This window comes from Phyllostomus hastatus, unplaced genomic scaffold, assembly GCF_019186645.2.
Source record: "Phyllostomus hastatus isolate PE091 unplaced genomic scaffold, TTU_PhHast_1.1 phas_contig_34, whole genome shotgun sequence".
In the NCBI taxonomy this organism is placed as follows: domain Eukaryota; kingdom Metazoa; phylum Chordata; class Mammalia; order Chiroptera; family Phyllostomidae; genus Phyllostomus; species Phyllostomus hastatus.
This window is the reverse complement of record NW_025333857.1, coordinates 16,306,910-16,325,072: the sequence shown is the minus strand read 5'-3', so window position 1 is coordinate 16,325,072 and position 18,163 is coordinate 16,306,910. Positions and strand designations below refer to the sequence as shown.

The 18,163-nt window shown below is 39.7% G+C and overlaps 1 protein-coding gene across 6 annotated transcripts in view; it reads right to left on the bottom strand.

Annotated features, from left to right (window-relative positions):
* Positions 1 to 12,691: 12,691 nt before the first annotated feature.
* FREM1 (FRAS1 related extracellular matrix 1) overlaps positions 12,692 to 18,163 on the bottom strand; it is a 160,492-nt gene continuing 155,020 nt past the window's right edge. For 5 of the 6 annotated variants that reach the window (XM_045840791.1, XM_045840792.1, XM_045840790.1 and 2 more), the window contains 2 exons: positions 17,891 to 17,976; positions 12,692 to 16,122 (listed from right to left, as the gene is read on the bottom strand). In XM_045840791.1, the coding sequence (XP_045696747.1) occupies positions 15,923 to 16,122; positions 17,891 to 17,976 (286 nt within the window). In that variant the 3' untranslated portion in view covers positions 12,692 to 15,922. The remainder of the gene's footprint in view (positions 16,123 to 17,890; positions 17,977 to 18,163) is intronic. The other variant, XM_045840794.1, reaches the window with a different exon arrangement.

The window sequence follows — 18,163 nt, the reverse complement described above, 5'->3', positions numbered from 1 at the left end:
GTTGTCAGGGCCCAGCTTCCTTCAGATTCACAGATGGTGAGGCCCAAAGGAGAGGCTCTCTCCCCCCAGGACTGTGAACAAGAAGATCAGATTCCATATATAGATACCTGTCTTGTGGGATGGGAAGGCAGGTGGTCAGTAGTCAGGCAGTGTAAATACATTTGTTTGCTTGGATTATGTAGTGCTAATGGAGTCCTGACTTTACTTCGGTTTTGTGTATTTTAGAAGACTCCAGTGAAAGCCTGGGACCCAGGGGGTCATTAGCTGACTCTTTTATCACTTGAGATTTGAAGAGCAGTATTTGCAAAAACAACACATTCTTTGCCCGGATTTCCCATCACTGTTATTAGAAAGACCAGAGTCAGCTAACATTTGCAGCGCATCTGCTTTGTGCTGGGATCAAATAGACAAAACATGTTTTTAATAGAGAAGTATGCCAGATAAAAATCAAAGGCATACATTTGGGAAAAATCCAGTCCTTTAGGTTCTAAATGCACACACGCACACCCACAATACACCAACAAGCAACTGAAGAAGAATATCAAAAGTGTAGGGAAGGGAAAAGAAGACAGAGAAAGATGCATCCTCTGCCGAGCAGAGGACTCTCCCTCTTAGACGTGGCTGAGATCGTTGACTTTGTGTGGAAACAGAGTGAAGGGAAACACACAACTTTCAAGTTAATCCCCACACTCTAAGAATCAAATACTCAGTGCTAAATTCACACCTGGTCAGTCATCAGATAAACTCTTTCAGTTGTTCACCAATTTCTCAACAAGATACTAAGTAATAGACTGACAGGTCCTCAGTCTTCACTGGGGGTGGGGAAATGTCTCTCTCAAGCCTCCCCACTGACTTTTTTTTTCTTTGTCTAAACAAAGAGCCAGACTTGAGAACGTGGATTCTAAGCACCAGGCTTGATAGCTTCAGGCATGAAGCTGGCTGATCAATTCTTTACTTTCCAGAATCCACATCATCTTCCTTATTCTCCAGTAATTGATGGCCAGGACAAATAAGGGAAAACTAGTTAGATGACTGTCTTTCAGAAACACTGTAGAGCAGGCTAAGATACGAGAAAGAACATATCCATGAACTGAAACGCCAGAATTTTGCCCAGTCAACCCTCCCCACCATTTCAACAGTATTTCCATTGGGAATTGAGCTAATACTTGCTTATGTTTCTGCCCTTTTAGTTTAATCACCATAGTCCTTGGTTTTTGTCACACACCTCATCCTGGATCATCCTTCCTCCCACCCCAGTTTTGACTACTGATTAAGCTTTCTTTTTACGAAGATTTAATTCCACTGGAATCTTTTTCAGACTCGTGTTATTTTTAATAGTCATCCCCGATTCTGTGAGATAAGGCCTCAAATATGTCCCTTTACTTGAAATGATGAACTATTTTTAAATGGACCATCATTTTTTTTTCAGAATTCTATCAGGAGAAATATATTTTACTTGTACCAAATACCATTGATTACCATTAGTTAAGATACAGTAAATCCACCCTAAATGAGCATTAGTATTTGCCATTTCTTTACAGGTGTTTTTCTAATTGTCTGCTCTTTGATTTCTTAATTCCCTCAGCTAGCGAATGCAATAGACTTTTCAGAGCTGGACACTCTTTTCTAATTGTAAATACACTACAGAAGCGAACTAGGACACGTTTCCTGATTCCTTTTAAACTTTACTTTAATGCCTGAAGTTCCATCGCCATCTATCACAGGACCTTGCATTGCCCCAAACTGAAGACTATCACAGAGATTCCACACAGGGTCTCAGGTCGCTCGGCTCTAAACATGGGATACAATTAAAATAATTCTGCTGAATTAAAATTTGTAGAAGACTCAGTTTGTGGGTCAGTCCTCCTAGATACTAGAAGATGATACAAAATGATAAGCACTCAGTGCGTGGCCTCAAACAAGTTGTATAGCCTAGTGGTTTTGTACATTTTGTAACTTTGTTATATTAGTTGTGGGGTGTCAGTTATCCGTTTTTAACTTTCTTTAGTCCTAAACTCCCCTTTTTCTGATCCTAATTTCGGTGTTTATAAATGTCATTTAAAGAGGACTGGAGAATTTCCTTTTGCTGTTTTGTCATTCCTGTTGAGAAAATGTGCAAATATCCTGACCGATTAACCTAGCAAAGCCCAGCCTCTGTGATGGGAACTATGGTGCACACGCCTGTCTTTGGCCCCTGTCTGTCACACCAAGGCAGATGATATTCACCTCTCACCCTTTCATCAACTTGAGAGCTAAGAATGAGGAACTTTATAGCTTACTCTTAAGGACATTTTGCAGCTTTTAGCAAAAATATGCTGCCTGTGTGGATCTTCAAGTGATACAGGCATCTAGTGCCACCCACCCCAGTTTGGAAGAAGTCAAATGGAGGTGGGTCTGGAGAGGCCCCCAGACACAGCAGGAAGCTGATGTGAGGAGAGAACTCCACAAACTGCTGGTGTTCTCAGTAGCAGAGGCCACAGCAGAAGGCAGGCTGGTACTTACCTGTGCCCAATCTGCTCAGTCCTCCTTGCGGGACAACCTCGTGCCTGCATTCGAGAGCCAGATCTCATCATTCACTCACTCATTCCCATTTACACCTCATGCACAGCATGACCTGAACGCTCTCATTTCAACCCAATCCGGTTTTCCAAAGCGCTAAGATGTCTTCAGGACCAGGTGGAGCTCCCAGAGTGCCTGTAAGAGGACAGTGCAGAGCCACCTGTTCAGCCTCTCTTACAGGCTCTCAGAAGGGAGCCTTGTGCTTTCTGGGGAGAACCAGAAAGGCTGAGTCTTTTCCTGAAAACCCCAGGCCTAAATCAACAAAAGGTGAGAGGCAGCAATAGGGTAGAAGGTGGGCACTGGAGTTAAACTAAGAGACAGAAAGGGAATTGGGGTTGATGGATTTGTGAAAGAAATCCATTTAGGGTGCATGTCATTGCCTCATAACTACCTCTCTTTTCAAAATAAAGAGTAGCAATGGTGTCAAGAGACTTTAGATTATTTAAAAACAGCCCCAAAGAGGCAGAATCCTTCTCTTCTGTGTCTTTTCCAAAAGACACAGAAGAAGGCAAATTAGACTAAGTGGTTCCCCCTTGAATCTTTTGTTATAATTAAGTTTACTAAATTACTCAAAACATAGAACTCCCCGCCCTGCACCACCCTTCCTGCCACTTTCTGTAGCAAGAACACAGATCAGAAAGGGCTCATTCCCCAAACCTGCTCTGTTCCTCGGAAGCATGGGTATGTTCATTCCTACAACAGGTATTTGAGTGCCAACTCTGTGCGAGAACCTGGGGGTAAAACAGTGACGGTGTCCTTTTCCAAGCCCGGCGGAGTCCGGCGGAGTCCACAGTCCACGGAGCGGGGAGACGAGTTTACTCAAAGCGAGTTACACAAGGAACAGCGAGGCAGGCCCCATTCCTGCACTGATTGGGGCGCTCAGATCCCAATTCCACAGGTTCAGCGAACGGTCACACTGCGTTTCTGCTCATTGTATTCACTAAATGTTTAAGTGCAATAGACATGCAGTCATTCTATTTTTGACTAGGTATTAAATATCTGTAGTAACAAAATTCAAACACTGTAATACAGAAAATTGCACGATGACCAACAACTCTTCTTCTGACTTCCCAGGCTACCTCTCCTGCTGTGGAGCCAATCAGTGTTACTAACTTCTTTACGTGCAATGTTTTCAAATTTTCACTTACTATAGGCTAAATTATGCCTTCCCAAAATTCATGATGAAATTTTAACCCCTGGTCCCTCAGAGTGTGACCATACTTGAAGACAGGGCCTTTAAAGAGGTAATTAAGTTAAAATGCGGTCATTAGGGTGGGCCTATTCCAAAACAAATGGTGTCCTCATAAGAAAAGAAGATTAAGACAAAGACAAAGACCAGAAGAAAGACCATGTGAAGGTATAGGAAGAAGATGGCCGTCTCCAAGCTAAGGAGAGAGCCCTCAGAAAGAAGTGACCTTACCAACATCTTGATCTTGCTCTCCCACCTCCAGAGTTGTGGGAACGTGAATTTCTGTTGTTTAAGCCACCCAGCCTGCGGTACTCTGTTATGGCAGTCCTACCAAACTAATTACTAAGAGAAGAAAATATATAGCCTATAGCCGATAAAGGACAAATATTAAATGGCATAGCATGCCACAAAATCTCTCCATTTCCACTTTTGGGCACTGATCCCTGAGTTACCTTTTAGCATCTGATTATCCTGTTTGCAGCCTCAGCCATCCTATGCCTCTCTGCCCAAAACACTCTCTGTTACGCACACAACTCATGGACTATACCTGAATGTGACCAGCTACTTGCCAAGATCGTGAGAGGGCTCCTGCAACTCTGAAGAGTAGGCCGTGGCAGCTGAGATGACTTTACCATGTGCCTCGCCATCCCGTGGTCCAGCCATCCCCCACTGCCCACCCTCCAGGGTGGCCTCACTGATGCTTAACCCCTGTCACGCTTCCTCTTCCCCATCTTTAACATTTGCCTCAATCGTGTTTTGTTCTGCAGAAAGCTGCTCTCAGAGAGAGCGCTGTAAGTTGAAGTAACTCTGAACTTGAAGCTGGAAGAACTTTATCTGATTCCTGACTCTGCCTTACAGTTTATAAGCTACATGAGCTCAGGTACTTAACTTCATGTCCCTAAACCTTGGCAGGGACAATACCACCTGCCCTACCTTCCTCATCTGGCTCATTGCCTTTCTTTTCACTCCTAATTCTCCCACTCTGGATGACTTCAGCTTCCACATGGATAGGTCTGATTGATAACGTGCCATCAGTGTATGTGACATTGCATTCAACACTCTGGCTAAATCTGATGACCCCACTTCAGCTGGACTCCCCACCCCCGTTGTTTTGACCCTGCTGTTACTAGGAATTACTCGCGCTCTAAACTGGGACTTCCATGTTCCATTCTCTTGTGGCAACATTCTGTTGTTTCAGTGCTCTCACCCAGTGGTCCCCAAGCATGTGTTTTCCGCTCCATCCTTATAACAGTACTGCCACATTTGTGGTTAAATAGTTATTGGTGTGCACATTTGTTTCACATCTGTCTGCACATTGGACTCAAAGTCCATGAACGTAGGGGCTATGTCTTTCTTTTTTAAAAGATTTTATTTACTTTTTAGAGAGAGGGGAAGGGAGGGAAAAAGAGAAAGAGGAACATTGATTGGTTGCCTCTTGGAGGTGCCCTGACTGGGAATGGAACCCACAACCCAGGCATGAGCCCTGACTGGGAATTGAATTGGCAACCTCAACCAACTGAGCCACACTGGTCAGAACAGGGACTATGTCTTACTTATTCACTATTTCAGGCCCTAGAACAATTCTTTCCATGTAGTAGATGCTCCAAAATATTGGTTTAAAAATGAATGAATAAATGTATGAGTGAGTGAATGAATGAGTGAGTGAATGAATGAGTGAATAAATGAATGAATGAAAAATGTCTATAAGTTCTCTGCCTCACTTCCTTCCCTATCCAGGTTGTATTCATGGTCCATTACTTCAAACTTTTGCAATATTCCTAACTCTCTTGCCCTCTTTTCCTTCTCCTGCACCCATCTAGTAAAATTTTAACCCCGGAAACACCCAGCTATCCACATTTCCTGGGTCACACCTGGGCTATGGGATACTGGCAGAGATGATGACAAAATGGCAAAAATCCATTCTATATAAATTAACCATCTCCAGTTTTACTGATGGGTGCAGGAATCTTTCTTATTGCTCTAGTCAACTCTCTTTATTTCCCATATAGATAATTTTAAAACTTCTCTAATTATCTCAAAACTTTGACCTCTCTGCCTCTTTTATAATTTTTTTTTATTTACCTGAGAAGGATTTTATTTTTTTAATTATTTTTATTATTTTTTAATATTTTTATTGTTATTCTATATAACCTCACCCCTTCTTCCGCCCAAAAAGACAGAGGTGATCAGACAGGACAATTTCCTCCCACCTGACCATCAAAACACACCAATTAATTTCTCCCTTGCACTCCGTCCTTGGAATTCCATCCTGTCCAGCCCACTTTGCTGAACAGTCTCCCCCTTTACAGTCAAACCCCTTCACTCACTGGCTGTCTCCCTCAGCATGGATATAAGGCCTGCTTGTTTTGAATCTTTTAAAAATGTCTTTTGATTTCATAAGAGCTTTCAGGTTCTGTGCTTCCATGCTGTCTTTTGCCTTCACAGACAAATTTTGGAAAGAACTGTCCAAACCCCAACCACTGACACAGCAACCCACTGAAGCCCAGCTTTTTCCTCCAGGACACCTTTGCATCTTTCTTCCCAGGGTCACCCGCACCTTCTTGCAGCTGTTGGAACTCACTGCAACATTTAACTCATTTATCAAGAATTTAGTCCTAAATAAAATGGAGAAAGAAAAAAAGGTCAGAATGAGTAAAAGAACTAGGAGAATCCTGAAGTCCTAAGCTGCAAAAGCAGACCTGCCATCCAGCCAGCTCCTAGGGTAACACAGGGTTTTACCCATGACACCAGGGTTTATCTGGGCCTCCAGCAAAGCAAGTTCCTTATTTGTGCTGCCATGTAGTGAGTGACTCCACAGAGTTGGCTCAGTGTGGGTGTGCGTGTGTCTTCCTAACCAGAGAGAGAAGGCTCCCCAGAGGCAATGGCTATGTTTGCAGGAGACTGTATTGTCAGCAACTTTGAGAACAGGGATTTGGTTCAAGACGTTTTTCTGTTTATTTCCCATTCCTAGCCCCTCACTCTACACTTAGGAGGTTAGTGAGTATTTGTTTTAACATACCAAATCCAATAAAAATGTGAACAGAAACTTCTGACACAGTTCTTAGGTGTATTTTACTCTCTAAAAGGCAACTTTTTGTCCTGGAGAACATATCCTTAATTCTTGGTGAGTAGACCCATTTTAAAATCAACTTTCCATTGAATCTGGGAAGACTCAGAATGCACCTTTATTTCCCTGCTTGGCCAGAGCCTCAGACTAGGTCTTTGAACTTGGTCATACCAGCCACCGTTCCCAGGAAGTCTCTCCTGAAGGAGAATAACACTCCTAGTAAATGTAAGTCATGCCAGAGGACTCTGAGTGTTAATTGACTTTACGCAGGTTGTAAATTGTTTTCCTCCAGTTGGAAGTTGGGGGTGGTGTATCACCAACAAAAACGAGTGGAGGGGGCATCTGTCTGAAACCCGCTTCCCCACTGGCCACCTGGCCAGTTTCTGCTTACACAATGCAGGCAGCTGGGGGAACCATATTGTCCCTATAAGCTCGTAACACATGAACAAATGATGAAAAACACATGGAAAACAGTTCCACAGCTAAGCTAAAATTCAGATGGGAATGGAAAATCAACTTGCAAAGCTTTCAACTGACTCGAGGCCAAATGTAGGACAGAATGCGAGGAGCAGCTGCCAGAAGACAGGGAAGCTGGGGAGAAAAGCAAGCCGTGGATCGGAAACCTACAACAATGACACCTTGTATTGACAGCCCTTCTAAGGCTCTCCAAGAGTAGGTACCAAAATCAACTCTGGAAATATTAAGACCATTTCATGAAAGATTTTAGACAGATTTATATTTTCTACCCTCTATAAATAAAGGTTGGCTTGACTATCTTGGCAACACCTATGCAGAAACATAATGTTAAGTATCTGTAACATAAATATTAAAATATTACACATTTTCCCCTCCAAGGTGTGGGGATTAAGTAACAAGGTGGTGGGAGACAAACTGTGAAAATCATGACAATAAAATGCAAAAGCAAAGCAGAACTTTCCAGTAAGGCTTGCCTTCTGCTGTGTACCTGACCCCGTGTCCAAGATTTTCATAAAGCTCAGCTGGCCTTGGTTATATTTGTAAAAGTTCAACTCTTGATTCAAATTTGAAACTCTAAGCAGCCTATTATTTGTGGCTGGGCACTAAAATGTCCCCAAGATTCTAGTGAGTAGGAAAGCTGTAGGCAGGAAGGTGGTTTACTGGGAGCTAGTCTCTGCTGGTTGTTTCTGGTCTTTATCTTCTAGCTCGAATCCTTCCTGATGCCCATATACCCTGAATCACCTTTCTCTCCTTTCAGCTTCATTTAAGTCTCATTTGGGGGCATGATGAATGCTCAGTATGTGCAGCAAGTGTGTTCCTCACACACTGAATGCAAAAGGAAATTATGAAAATATGGCTCCATGGAGAAACCATTCTTAGAAAATATCCCCATGTTCTTAGCAACAGACAATCTTTTAGCAAAGCAAGTAACCCTTTCTGTCCTATGAAAAACTCTCCCCTGACTTTTCTCTGTTTATAAGGAGATCATAGATATAAACTTTGTCATCCCTGTCACAGTTTGTACATCTATCACAGATCGCATCTGAAAGCGAGGCAATTGGAGTTTTAAAAAGTTTCCTCAGTCACCTAGATTTCTCCAAAAACTAGAAACATTTCCATGTTCCACACAAATATTCTAACATGTAGGAAAGTTCTCGCTTGTGATATGGAACCTAAAATCCCAACTCTCCCACTCCCAGCTGCTCCTTCCCAGTTTGCCAGCGACGACAAACGCTGTTTGAAGTTGTCACCCTCCTCCAAGAACTTTGCATCTCTCTCATGCACACACTTTACAGCTTTTGAAAAGGTATTTTTATTGAGTGCCTAGGATGTCCCAGGCATATTCTTTATAGTTTCACATTTAATTTTTACAACAATATATCCAGGAAGTTATTGGTATCCATATTTTATGGATGAGAAACCTAAGTTCAGGAAATGTAGGATACATAAGCAGTAAGCGGCAGAAATGAGATACAAACCCACCTCTTGTTCTTCCCTATCAGTCTGCCTATTGCAACATAGCCATTAAAATGGTGACTACATTATTTTATGTTCTGCTATTTTACATTAACATTATGTGATAGAATTATTATTTTAATGGCAGCAATAGAATATTTCATTAAGCATTCTTTTTGCATTGGATATTTGCATTACATAATTTTGCTCCAACTTTTTACTAGCAGTATATTTCCACCAGCAGTATATGAGAGTTACAGTTCCTTTATGTTCTTACCAATACTTGGTATGGTCACTTGTTTTAATTTTAGCCACTCTGATAGGTGTGTAATACTATCTCACTGTGGCTACAGCTTACAGTTCCCTAATGACTAATAGGTTGACATATTTCCATATACTTATTTGTCATTTATACACCTTCTTTGGTAAAGTATCTGTTCAAATCTTCTGCCATTTAAAATTTTCTTATTAATTTTGAATACAAATATATATACAGGTTGTATATATTTGTGTGTGTGTGTGGGTGTGTGTGTGTGTGTATATGATACAAGTCCTTTATCACTGTATGCATAGTAAATATTTTCTCACAGTCTGTGGCTTGTCACTCTCTTAACAGTGCCTCGGTCATGATATGTTATCCTTTTGCATATGTTGTTAGTTCTGAATTGGTTAAATTTTGTTTAGAATTTTTTATCTATATTCATGAGGGATATTGGCTTGTGGTTTTCTTGTTATAATATTTTTGTATGGTTTGGTATCAGAGTAATACTGGCCTCATGGAAAGAGTTAGAAACTCCTTGCCACTTTATAGGTGAGTTTTGTAGAATTGGTAGAAGAACTAAAGAAAAACTATTTCTTCTTTAAATATTTGTAGAATTCAATAAAGAAGTTACCTGAGCCTGGGATTTTCACTGTGAGAAAGTTTTAAACTATAAATTTAATTTCTGTAATAATTATAGACATTACTTTCTTTAATTATTTTTTCAAGTTACCTGTGTTTTTTCATTGTGTTGGTAGTTTGTGTTTTCAAGGAACCTGTCCATTTTATTTAGCCTGTGTATTGGCATGAGCTGTTTATGATGTCCCCTTGCTGCTCTGTCAGCAGCTGTAGAGTCTGTGGTGACAGCCCCCGACACAGCTAACCTCTCGGTCCTGACATTGTTGACTGGTGTGTTCTCTTGTCTTTTTCCTGGTTGGTCTCGCTGGAGATTTACCAATGGCATTGATATTCTCAAAGAACCATTTTTGGTTTCATTAACTTTCTCTATTGTTTTTGTTTTCTATTTTATTGATTTCTACCCTAATAGTGTTATTTTCTTATTTCTGTTTTCTTTTTTACAGTTTCTTAAGGTGGGAGCTGAGGTTAAGACCTTTCTTCTCTTCTATTATAGGCATTTAGTGCTGTAAAATTTCCCCTAAGTACAGTTTTAATGGCATGCCACAAGTATTGATGTCTTGTATTTTCATTTTTGTTCAGCTCACCATACTTTCAAATTTCCCCTTTGACTTCTTTAACCCATGAATTAAAGAAGTCTATAATATAGTTTCCAAATACTTGGGGATTTTCCAAAGATGTTTCTGTTACTGATTTCTAATTCAATTCCACTGTGACCAGAGAACATATTTTGTGTGATTTGGATCATTTTAAATTTACTAAGGCTCATTTTATGTCACAGAAAAAAGTCTGCCCTGGTGAATGAGTTGTGTGCACTTGAAAAGCATGTCTATTCTGCCCCTGTTGGGTGGAGTGTTCTATAAATATTAAATTAATTTGATTAACAATGCCCATATTTCTATATCCTTACTGGTTTTCTGCCTGCTCATTCTATTCATTATCAAGAGAGGAGTATTCACATTTCTGACTGTAATTATAGATTTATCTATTTCTCCTTATAGTTTGATTAGTTTGGTTTTATATATTTTTCAACACTGGTACTAGATGCATACATGTTTAGAATTACTGTGCCCTCTTGATGTACTGGCCCCTTTAAATTATAAAACAACCTTCTTTTTCCTTGGTAATAGTTACTTTAAAATCTACTCTGAAAGCCCTGGCCAGGTAGTTCAGTGAGTTGGAGTATCGTCCCATACACCGAAAGGCTGTGGGTTCAATCCCCATTGGGGCATGTATGGAAGGCAACTTATCCAGGTTTCTCTTTCACAGTGATGTTTTTTTTCCTCTCTCTCTCTTACTCTCTCTTTAAAATCAAGAAAAAAAAAACATATCCTTAGGTGAGGATTTAAAAAAATCTACTCTGATATTTATATAGCCACTTCAGCTTTATTTTGATTAGTTTTAGGATAGTGTATCTTTTTTCATTTTTCTTCTGAAGGATTGATTGCCTTTGGGAAGCAAAAATACAGAGAGGGATGGAAGCAAAAGGTAAACTCACACTTCATTGCTTGGAAAAAGTATTGCAGGTTACCATAAGGCCTTTAATGGAAGTGTTGGTTTATTTTTGTTCTGTTCCATCTTAAGATAAACTAAACTTTATTGCCTAGTAGAATGTAAGACCTATAAAAATGTTCAAAAATGAACAGTTATATTTGTAAGTTACAAGGACAGTGTATTCATTTCCTGCATGATCCTGTTCTAAAGACTTGTAAAATTAATTTTAAGAAAATCATGGCATTCTGGACATTACAGACATCCAGACACACTCTGCCATCAGCAACAGTTCTCTCATAATTAATGGGAGAGACGGAAAATCAATAAAGCGGCACTGTAAATTAAAAACTACATTAAATGAGCATTCTTTTCCCCTTAACCAACTATGTAAAAAGATAAACAGAAACCTGGGTGAGATATGGGGTAATTACTGGAACAAGTGTCTTGGATGAGTCAAACACATCAACCCATTTATATAGCTTTCTAAAATAAATGTTTATATGGTGATTTTAAATAGCATTTTTAGTGTGATACCCTTCCTATAACATAAAATTCAGCATTGTTTAGTGTATGGTTCAGTGGTTTGCAGTATATTCACCATGTGGTGCACCCATCACCACTATCCAATTCCAGAACATTTCCACCCCCTCAGAAAGAAAGTCTGCACTTATTAGCAGTTAGTTTCAATTTCCTTTTCTCCCACCCCCTGGAAACCACTGATCTACCTTCTGTCTTTATAGATCTGCCTATTCTGGTTACATGCCTTTTATGTCCATCTTTTTTTACTTACAATGTGTTCAAGTACATGGTGAATTTAATCATATTCATCATTCAAAGACGCTGTACTTGACAACAGTAAAACCACTCAAAGTGGTAATAGATGTGTGAATAATTAGAAGACACTAGTTCTAGAAGTAATTTCTTCCCACTTTAACTTCTGAGGATTTTAGTCTTCCTTATTGCACAGTATGGATGTCCGGTGAGGTGACATCAAAGCTCTCTATTTTTGTTACTCCAGGAATCTCAAAGACACAGAGAGACACATACTGCTATATTTTTGGAAAAAAATAATTGTTGCGAAAAAGTTAGCTAGATTTGAAAACTGTAGGTCCTAACTTGATCTGGAGACAGGGAATTTTGGATAGCTGCTGTCAACAACACTTTGAGTTGATTACAAATTCAGGAAGTTAACACCAGTGTCCTAATCAGGAGAGAAATATAACAAGAGACATCCTGAGCTGTTTGTATCAGTATGTTTCCCTCCACTGCTGAAAAGGGATAATGTAATCAGTGATTTCCTCTGTGACATCCTCCCTGATAAAAAGCTCTACACTTTAAAAAGAAGGGCTATTAGAGCCCTGAACTGGTATGGCTCAGCTGGTTGGGAATCACCCCCCAAGGCAAAGGGTCACCAGTTCAATTCCTGGTCAGGGAGCATGCCTGGGTTGTGGGCCTGGTCCCCTGCTGGGGTACATGTGGGAGAGGCAGCTGATCAATGGTTCTCTCTCACATCTGTGTTTCTCTCCCTCGCTTTCTCCCTCCTTTCTTCTCTCTCTAAAAAATAAATACAATCTTTTTTATTAGAAATTTGCATATATTAGCTATGCAGGGTTGGCACTCCATATCCAATACTTCCTGAATGAATAGTGCATGAATGGATGGGTGGCTAGGGGAATGGAATGAAGCCATGTGACTAAATGCTGATCTGGAAGTCAGAATAAAAAAGGCATGTTGAGTGTTCTTCTCCTTCCCTTCTACCAATGGTAGAATAAATATGAAAAGTTAAAAACTAAAGGAACAGTGGTTCAGAAATGTTTATTTTATTAAGTATGATACAAACTAGATACAGGACATTTAATATGCTGCTTTGTTGCAAAAATTAATCAGCACCAATTTATGGTTTAAATTATACAGAACTATACCGTTAATGAACATGTGTCAATTCTTGTTGGCTGCATTAAAAATTTAAAAAACAGAAATGTAAATAAATGTCATCTGGTTCATTTTTACCACTCCCCAGAAGAGATAAAATAATTATCATATGCTTTACAAGTTTATGTTCAGCAAATATATGCCGTATACATGTAGGTTTCGTTAAAGACCAAACATCACACGATTCTGAAAAGCTACACACAGTTGTGCTGGGCTGACGCCTTTGGATAAAATGGGTCTTTTCCCGAGTCAGTGTTCAAGTGTAGGGAGGAGAGCTAGGTGGCTCCAGAACCTTCTTTCTGGTGCTTTTCTCCTTAGCTACTATCAGTCACCACCTCTTCTTACTTAACCCTTCTCTCCTCTCTCCCCTTTCCTCTTCTGTAACCTCCCATTACCTTTCTACCCTGGCATTATTTCCTTCCTTCCTGCTCCAACCAGAAACCTGAATGGCAACAGTGACCAACCAAGGTGGAGAGAACCATGACGGTCATTTACTTCTTTCCACCCACCCCTCCCACCCCAACCTCTGCCAGTGAAGCCCAGTCTTGAGAAAGAAATGAAGGTCATGAAGAATATTACCCAGCACCCACACTTGCCTAAATGTTTATTTTTAGAGAGAGGGGAAGGGAGGGAGGAAGAGAGGGAGAGAAACCTCGATGTGAGAGACATCGATTGGTGCCTTTCTTCCATATGCACCACAAGTGGGGGCTGAACCTGTGACCCAGGCATGTGACTCTTGAAATTAAACCTGTAACCTTTTGGTTTGCAGGATGACACCCAACCAACTGAGCCACACCAGCTAGAGCTTGCCTGAATTTTTATTTGTATCTTCTTTCAATTGGATTTTACAACTTGATTATTGCCTTCACGATCAGAAATATTTTTAAACATTCTAGTAGTATTTCTGGTTGCTATAAAAAATAAAAACAGAGTCTCCTTGTGCTAACATTGCAATTACATTTAATATCACTGTCATTGTAGTTATAGTCATCATTGTATAATAATGTATATCATGCCAAACAGGTTCTCCATAGCTGCTGTGGAGTTTCAGTTTTAAAGACTTAACATATTCTAGAGTTCCAGTAGGAAGAAGTGGCCCCTGAATTCCTCATTCCTCAAACTTTTACTTTCTCTCCTAGGATGTAACCCTTTAAGTAAGCCACTCTTCGTTTCTTTATCTGGAATCCCACCTTTCCACAGGGCAGAGGCCAGTGGATCAGAGGGGATTGGAGCTGATACAAAGGATGGGTTTTTGCATCTTTCAGTTAAATACCAGAGACTGTTTGTGTCCTATAGGAGATACGCATGTAATGCCAGTCTAGAGCCTACTGGTGATGTTTAAGGTTAAGGGGCCTCCTGACTACACCATGATGTTTAACTTTATTATGAGATAGAATGTCTAAACCCTATCCCAGCCTCTCTTTTTAAACATTTCTATTAACCAAAATTGTGATAAATGAATGGAAATGAAATAAGCTTGTCATGTTTTATATCCAGAAACTTGACTAAATTTCTTCAGTCTTTTTTAGTTGCGCTCAAGATATTACTGAAATAAAACCCACACTGAAATATTGGTCTGCTTGGTCACCTCATTTTGACTCTGAACTACACTGGTGCCATACAGCGAGTTACATTTGGCACAACCATATTTTTTAGTGATTCCGAAAAGAGGGAAATTTTGAGTAAATGTTTGAGACATAAATTTCTGATTTCCTATAATTAAACCTTGATTTTAGAAGGGAGTTCTTGTAAGTCTGCAACATGCTTCACTGCTAAAAAAATGTTTCACTCAGCTAACATTATAAATTAATAAGGGACCTTTACATTAGAGAACTGAGTTAACATGGCATTTCTACAAATATTAAAGATTTAATGGCTCAAATTGTATCAAAATGCTTTCTGAGAATATAGGCTCTCAAGGGCTTTGTTTTTGGTATTATTTTTCCTTGTTCATCAGCATAGTTCATTGGGACACTTCTGAGACAGCAGTATTTTTATTCCATATATTAACTATCATTTAAATATACTCTTTATTCCAAATGTCCTTGAGAAATTCTAGTCAGTACTATAAACATGAAAAATAGAGAGGCTCATGTTACTTCAAATTTCTCATGATTCTGTAAGGCCGGTAAATCCAATCATTAGCCTTGGGATGACACAGTGCCAACATTTTTATTGCAAAAGGAGATCTGCCTCAGGAGCAGTGATCGGTAGGCCTCTGAAGCACAGGTAGCCTCTGAATTCTTACCTGAACTAGAGCTGTGCAGACAAGCTTCCACTGGCAAGATTCTTCCATCTAAAGTTTTCCCTTCTCACTGCAGAGAACTCTCCTTCTGACTCACACAGCCTTTTATCTCCGGTTTCACATCTGAAAGTGTGCCAAAAGGACAAAGCGAGGCATCCCTTTGCAGTTTAACCTTGATTTAACTAGCGTTAGCTTCGCTCACACTGAAGTATTAGAAGTCCGTGCAATATTGATTTCAGAATGGGCTCATTTCAGGTATTGGGATCAAAAAATCCAAAGACCATAAAATTGGTGCTAAGATATGGAATGGGGTCAGGGGGGTGGTCTCCTAGAATAAGCAAATCTTGTACCACATACCACATCAGGCATTTATTCTGAAAAGTACTGAGATGCAAGAATTGCATTTCTTCCTGTAAGAAATGTTCATTTATCAGTCTTCCTGGAGCTATTCATTTATGCTCCCTTTTTCACTAAATACAATCACTCATAGACTATAACGAAAAATGTAGCAAGTCAGCCCTGACACCTTGTTTTCTATTGAGCAATATGCACAAATCCTCTAAATAAATAGGTGAGAAATCCCACTGGGCACCTGTAGGCCAGTTACATTTAGAGTTTCCTGGAGCACACATAATTGTGAGGTTTGCCCCTCCTACAGTCCTTTGTTTGCCATTTTCCTTGTCTTTGAACCAAAACACAGTTCTTGCCAGGCTTCGGAGGTTGAGCAGGCCCTCTCTTCCAGCTGGTGAAGGTGACAGTTTCGCCGCCAATCCACTCCCAGTGGCCAGCATGAATTTTGTCATTCAAACCTAAGGTGACAAAAGAATGTGCCAAATGATTTTATTACACTTATACCTGGATATCATATCGGTCTATTGTTCTGAGCAAACGTGGGCCTACAACATAAAACACAGAACGGGACTGGGGATCCCACGGGGCACAACTAAGTACATGAGGCTTTGGGGTCAGGCAGATCAGAACTCACACCCTAGCTCTAGACTCACTCACTGAGCATCTTTGTGCAGGGTGCTTAACCACTCTAAGTTTTAGTTTCCCCATCTACAAACTGGAATAAAAATAGTACACTAGGGCTGCTTTGAGGGTGAAATAAGATAATGCATGTGAAGCACAGGGCATATACATGTTTAATAATGGCAATTATTATTTATATCACCTTACAGGCAGAACTTCCATCACGAAGACACAGATATACTGTTGTCTATTGCCCTTCTTCCTCATCATTTCAATGTCCTGGCTTTCCTAAGTGGAAGTAACTTACTAAGTATTATTTTTAGTCTGGAGCCTAAGATCTTTTCGATCTGCAACAATTCCAACAAAAAGCACTTTTCCTAACCTGCCTTTCTAGTTCCACAGTCAGTTTTTGCAAATTACATTTTAATGTTGCAAAGCTCTTACAATTTTTCTTAAAGAAGTTGTTCCTCCTCCTCATGCTCTTTTTTTATAATAGGAAGAAGAAGAAGAAAATGAGAAAAGGCTCCCCTGAAATAGCGTGACCTGACATCTCCCAAATCAAACATGATTGTGAAAACAATCTCAGTTACACACGACCTTCTCCAACCGAATCTCAGTCAGTGTGTTTGGGTATAATAAAACAAAGCACTTCTGGTTAGGAATGACCTATCTTGCTCTAGATTGTTTCATTGGATCATGCTATACCTAAGTACTTGGTGGGGATAGAGCCTTAAAATCAGCTGTTGTGGATATAAAGAAAACATCCTGTAGCCTTACCATAATACTGTCAGATAATTTCAGAATTTAGAGACTCACTGTGTAGGAAAGAGACCTTGAGAAGCCAAGAACAAGTTTATTGGGGTGCCTTGAAATACAATACCTTTAAGGAGAGATGGTGAGAACACCAACTTGAACTGGCTGGGAGAATTCTATTTCTAAAGTGGCTTGAATGGGTTTGTATTATTGTTAAAATTGTAGGAAATATTAAAACTTCAGAAAACAAGGGATAACATTAAGACCACATATAATTCTCAACTGGAAGTTAAACTTTTCTAATTCTTTGACATTTCTTTTAATATATACACATACATGTTATATGTGTAAATATATAAATGTATATATAACTCATGTATATAAATTTCTTTATCTTAAATTATTTCCTACTTCATATGGTTATACACCCTGCCTTTTTACTTAGTACCTTGCTACAAATGCATTACGTACTTTATGTATAATGTTCATTCAATATGTATTTATTGAATATTAATAAACATGAGGCATTTGTTCATGTCTTTAATACAGTGTTTGATGCTTTTGTAAAGTACTAAATAATAAATATCCCTTCACATGGCTATATTATGATTTTTGAACCATACTTTATTGCTAACTATTTCTAACTTTGTACTTTTAGAAATACCACTTGTTGAATTCGTTTACCTACATGTAGACCCTCATCCCTTATTATTTCCTTGAGATAGAAGTCTAAAAATTAAACTATTGCGTAATTAAGAAGAGTTTGAAAAGACAAACTGTCCAACCATCTACCATCCCTCGCCGCTGTAAAAGGCGACCACTGGCCCTCTGCAGCACAGCGCTGATACTTGCCTATCCAGAAGGGCTGTCTTCCACCGAAGTCCCACAGCCATCGCATATGCTGCCTGGACAGCACGGTCACTAGGCTGCTCAGGTGCCTGCAAGCAAGGAACACAAAGGAAAGCATCGGTGACAAGGAGGAGTTCAACGTTTCTGCTGTCACATGCATAACACACATCAAACTCAGTTAAAATAGAAAAAAGTCCACATGCAGAGAAAAACTTTCCAAGATTTTAATACCTTTTTTTTTAATTTAGTGAGTATCTGCAGGGTAAGGTAAGTGCT